Source organism: Anastrepha ludens, chromosome 3, assembly GCF_028408465.1.
Source record: "Anastrepha ludens isolate Willacy chromosome 3, idAnaLude1.1, whole genome shotgun sequence".
NCBI lineage: Eukaryota > Metazoa > Arthropoda > Insecta > Diptera > Tephritidae > Anastrepha > Anastrepha ludens.
The window spans coordinates 123,015,274-123,020,626 of record NC_071499.1 but is presented as its reverse complement, the minus strand read 5'-3'; the positions used below and the strand labels follow the sequence as shown (position 1 = coordinate 123,020,626).

The window sequence follows — 5,353 nt, the reverse complement described above, 5'->3', positions numbered from 1 at the left end:
ACCAAAGAGCATTACAATAAAAAAGTAATAAAGTAAATCACATCAAACGTTTTTTAATTGCTACTACTATTTAAAACTTCTTTCATTACTATTCATGCGCGAGAATTTTTATAAAAGTATTTTTCGGCTTAATTTAATTAATTAATCTAGATTTTTTTAAAGACGACGAGCGGAACAGGCGGGTTTTCGCTAGTTACAATAATAAAAATATGAAGTAATAAAAAAAAATTATTACCTACTTTCAGCATTGAAAATTATTGACAACATTAAAAAAAATATTAATAAACATTTATAATCAAGTATTATTGAAAAATTCAATTTTTTAATGTTGCCGACTATTAAAAACATTTAAAAAAATTTGTTAATTAAAAAGTATTGAAAATATTAAAAAACGTCATAAAAAAAAATTAATAATTGTTTTTTAACATTAAAAAAAGCCTTCAAAAACTTTTTGTTGCTGTTTTTCCTTTAACTCCTCATAAGGCCTATTGAATGTGAAAAGAATTTAAAATAAATAGAAGTCTTAGCATATTTCTTAACTATTGAAAAATATTGAAAATTTTTTTAAAAATTTGGGAATCAAAAAATATTGAACACATAAAACAATTTATAAAAATAATAAATATAATAATAAAAATAAAAATAATAATAAATAAAATTAATTAAAAATAATGCAAATATTAGAAAAAAAAGTTTGTAAAAAATTTTATTAGAGGAAAAAGTATTGAAGATATTAAACAAATTGATAAACTTTTTATAGTACTGCCTGCCGGCAAGCGATTTGAGGACCCTGTTGCGGTTTTGAACTTTAGTAGCAATGGCGGTTATGTGCGTAGAAAGGGAGAGAGAGCAAACTATCGATAGCTACTCCCTAAATTTTAGCGTTTTTTACTGCCGGTATTGGTGTGTCATCGGCTCAGATCTTTAGCTGTAGTTTGAGCTCCTTCGTCCTGGTGACTGATGACCCCCCAGCGGATGGGTCGACTGTATAATGTCTCACGCCAGTCCGTTCTACGTAACTGGAACGACATCCGGCCAAGGACGATGCAGCATGTTTGGGGAATGTTTATGCTGCTACAACAACAATAACAACAACTTTGTAATGTCATCTAGCAGCGTTGAGTGGCTGACTGTTTTGAAAGCCTTCTTCAGGTCCAGCGCTACTAGACAGTCCTCTCGCAGGGGCGTTTTTGGCTAAGCCCGTGGCTAATTTGGTTGTTCTTAGTGCATGCTAATGTATGGCTGGGGTCAAGTGTTTCGTGTAGAGTGGGAATAGGAGGGCTTCAAGAGTCTTCACTACTGAGGAAAGCGGATTTATCGATCCATAAGATTCGTTCACACGACAGTCGGTTCTATGTAACCGGAGCAGTATTCTGCAGCATTCTTGTTGGAATGCATGGGGAATGTTTATGCTGCTACAACAACAACAACAACCGATAAGATTCCCATTGGCTGGCGAGTTTCCCAGTTTCAGCAATGGGGCCACTCTCTCTCTCTGCTTTCCACTAGTCAGGAATTATGAGAGTTTATGAGAATGACCATTGACAGGTTGAGTACCCTTGTGGTGAGGAATCCTACTCCCAATGCACCCAAGTTTTTCAGCATCAGCATGTTAAGTCCGTCAGGGCCAATTGCTTTAGTAGATTTTGTCTCCTTGTTTGAAAATTCTCTACACCACCGAAACAAATCGTAACTTATACTTTCAATGAAATTACATAACGCATTTTGCATTTTAATTAATACATTTGTATGTATATAACATTATTATATTAAAAAAAAAGTGAACACCATAACTAAAGCTTAACAATAATGATATTGAAATTGTACGCTAGCTAGTTAAATTATTCAGCGACTGGCACCGCGTTCGCTTCATTGACTGTTTCACTCGATACCATAGCAATATCCTCTTGTTCCACAGCAGTTTCCTTTACATCAACAGTTACTTCTTTAGCCTCAGCAGAAATCGCTGCCGCTGCCGCTGCTGCAGCCGCAGCCTCTTTAGCCTTTTCATACTTGTTGACTTCTGCAAATAAGTAGTTATTTTTTGTGTACATTATTTTGTTAGTTAGCAAGCAACACATTGACCTACCAAACTTGCTTATATCGGCACCCAGTAAACGCAGAACATGCACTGTCTCATTTGTATCTACATAGGCGCGTAAACTTGAAGAGCCGCGCCAGCCCACAAGAAATAGTGTGAAACGTGGATCTTCATATTTCAAAATGCAGCTGCCAACACCTGTGTTATACGATATAAAATATGATTAAAATTTTAGAAAATTACAAAAAACCAATTAATTTTGCTACTTACCTAATTCCTTGCAACGCTCCTGTGTTTCCGGCGCTAGTTGCAGCGTTGAAGGTGGCTTAGTTGGATCTGTGCAATTGAGCAGTAAAATTAAATCTTCTCTTGAGATTACTATTCGACGAATTGCGCCCATAAATGCGTTTGACGTCTGCAGTCCTTCCTGTGCCAAACGAAACGGATGCGACGTGTGACGGTTTTCACAGCGCACAAATGTTTTCACACCTGTATTTATGATCTTAATTGTGTCCTCATTCAACAGCACCATATCACGTATGGGTTCGGAGCAGTAATAGATGTTTTTTTTCTTATCGGTGATGCAGCGTGTTAGCAAGCAACGCTTATTAAGCGTATCGTCGAGCGCAAAGAACGATTTCAACTCATCCCAATCGGCGTCCTGTTCCTCGAAGAATACATATGGATCTTCTTTATAACCGTGCAGACGACGACGCTTGCGTTGCGGTCCCCATGGCACAGATTTCTCTTCAATTGGTTGGCCATTCTCATCTAATTTTACTTCGGGTTTGGGTTTTTCGAGTAACGCTTTCAAATCATTCTTCTCGAATGGCAATTGGCGACGTTTTTCAATGACAGCGACAAAGAAACCACCAGAGTCTTGTAGGTGCGGCAACACGCGAATGCTGTATGGAAGTTATGCTTATATTTTACACATAAAAGTAATTTAGAAGCTTTTAGCGTACCATTTTTCCAAACCGATTTTTTCAATTTGCTCCTTCGGCAGTGGAAACATGTTGGGTCTTATGACAGTGTGGTATTTCTCAGGCACCTCATCGAAACTGGTAAATACTTGATCAACTTCCTTCGTTGCTAGTTTCCAACTTGTCATGCCGGGTTTAAATTTCAAGCCTGGCACTAAATGCGCGGCATCCACAATTTCTAATGCACCATCTGCATCAGCAATAATCCGTTGCAACACAGCCTCATTTTCAATGGGATTTAGTGAACATGTCGAGTAGACCAAACGGCCACCGACGCTGAGCATTTCAGCGCCACGGCGTGTGATGCGGTATTGAATACTGAAAACAATTTTTTTTTATATTAACATACATATATACAACTATTAAAGCATTAACTTACCCATGCAAATTATAGGCCTGCGCTAAATTCCATTTCGTCCAAATGTCGGGATTTTTGCGCAGCGTACCATCGCCTGAACATGGAACATCGCACAAAATTTTATTGAATTTCAAAATGGATTTACTACCATCGGCTTCGGTTTGCTATTTATAAGCGAGATATTGATTATCGAGATTTTCGTATACTTAAAATATTTCACTACACACCAGCAAATTTGGAAAGAAACTGCTGTCATGATTGGTTACCACAAAACAGGGTGAATTCAGCCTTTTCGCTTGATGTACCAACATGTAACAGCGGTTATTGTCTACATCATTTGCCACTACGAAGCCCGGTGGTATTTTATGCTTTTCCGGCGCACTATGGAGTGCCTCAATGAGCTGCGCCGTCTTCGAGCCCGGCGCTGCGCACATATCCAACACTTTATCGGTTGGTTGTACATCCAATACTAACGGTGGTATCATCGAGACGGCCTCCTGGCGATTTATACTACCAGCATTTGTCTCAGTTATAAGAAAATTGTGCAAACGGAATAGTGGCTCCGAGCGGCGGATATCTTTGCGTGTCAATTGTAGCTGATATGCCAAACCATCTGGATACCAAGGCAATGGTAATGGACGTTCTACCTCTTCTTTTGAAATGCCATGCAATTCGGCAACGCTATCCACATAGTCAGCAAACAACTCAGTCTCGATAATACCGAGTAAAGCTTTCGCTTCACCGCGAAAACCAGTCACACGGAATGTAACTGGCAGGTTATCGCGTATTTTGGTTAGAAATTGTTCCCATTCTGACTCATCAGCGCATATATTTTGCAGCTGATAGTATTTAATGAAAGCAGCATTATCACGTTTGATATCCTCGTAAGGTTCCTGGCGCACCGGCCTGGGGTCGACACCCTGCTATTTGACGAGTTGTCCATATTAAACAAGTTGCATTTATGTAAACTCTTATTACTACTTACATTCTCACGCTTTTGACGTTTCTTCGCTGCAAACGGATTCGATTTTCTGTTACGACCCATTTTATTTTATTTCAAATATAATATATTCCGTGATCACAATTTATATAAAATATCTGCACTTGTCTCAAAATCGGGTCTGGATCGTTTGCTGATTATCTATGGTTTGCTGAAGGCAAATACCAATGTAAACACGTGTTTACGAATTGCTTTGGCAATAGCTGCTGCATTTAGTGTTGCCAACCATTTATCGGCTGACAAGATAGATGAAATGAATTAACGTTAAGGATCATTTTAATTTCGTCTAACTATATATACGTTTATTTCAACGTTACATTGTTTCCTTACGACTTTATGGAATATTCCAAGGTAAACCTACTGGTCGAGATAGGGGAAGAGGAAGACCTACTTCGTTTCGGAACTTTCGGATCTTTAATTTCCGCCAATTAGCAATGGCGCGAATGGTAAATTGTGTCGATCCCACGACAGTCGGTTCTACGTAACCGGAACGACCCGGATTTATATTCGGCCAAGGACTGTCACTTCAGCAGCATTTCTCGTATATGCATAGGGAGTATTTATGCTGCTACAACAACAATATGGTTAAATATATAAGTGGAATTGGTTTAAAATTAAAAACAAGGTTTATTGGATATTGTTTCCATGGACGAAAATGGTTTACAATAGTGATGTAATAGAACGGCTTAATTTTTCATTGCGGAAATTCCAAAAGAACAATGAAATGTACACAAAACGAAAAACTTCAAAAGCATTATGGGGATAGGGGTAGTCAGAATTTTCAAAAAATCAGATTTTTATTTTATTGTGTGAAAATACTTTTCGAGTTATTTAACAATTAACAAAGGGGGCTCGGGCGCTTCGGAGCATTCGAGGGCAAGTAGCTAGCAGCAGCTGCAAGCAACCGACGCGCTAACGATAACATTCGAGAAGGTAGAATGCTACGTAGGCAACAGCAAATCGATATTGTG

At 38.3% G+C, this 5,353-nt stretch overlaps 1 protein-coding gene across 2 annotated transcripts; it reads right to left on the bottom strand.

Annotated features, from left to right (window-relative positions):
• Positions 1-1,724: 1,724 nt before the first annotated feature.
• LOC128856742 (tRNA (cytosine(34)-C(5))-methyltransferase) lies at positions 1,725-4,557 on the bottom strand. Of its 2 annotated transcripts, none has more exons than XM_054092057.1 (7): positions 4,368-4,557; positions 3,610-4,302; positions 3,404-3,546; positions 3,007-3,342; positions 2,312-2,946; positions 2,090-2,239; positions 1,725-2,023 (listed from the first exon to the last, which is right to left on the bottom strand). In XM_054092057.1, exons 1-7 carry the CDS (start codon positions 4,425-4,427, stop codon positions 1,842-1,844), a joined length of 2,199 nt encoding a protein of 732 aa, XP_053948032.1. In that variant the 5' UTR covers positions 4,428-4,557; the 3' UTR covers positions 1,725-1,841. The 2 variants fall into 2 exon arrangements, with proteins under 2 accessions (XP_053948032.1, XP_053948031.1); XM_054092056.1 differs by having other exon boundaries at positions 1,726-2,023; positions 3,610-4,305.
• Positions 4,558-5,353: the final 796 nt, after the last annotated feature.

What these genes read in the sequence shown, in the direction of transcription:
- LOC128856742 (XM_054092056.1), bottom strand. Translation starts at nt 4,427, where the DNA reads ATGGGTCGTAACAGAAAATCGAATCCGTTTGCAGCGAAGAAACGTCAA. An exon ending in AAAATCGGTTTGGAAAAATG is followed by an intron (nt 2,947 to 3,006) that starts GTACGCTAAAAG and finishes ACTTCCATACAG; the next exon opens with CATTCGCGTGTTGCCGCACC. An exon ending in TGCCGATATAAGCAAGTTTG is followed by an intron (nt 2,024 to 2,089) that starts GTAGGTCAATGT and finishes ACTTATTTGCAG; the next exon opens with AAGTCAACAAGTATGAAAAG.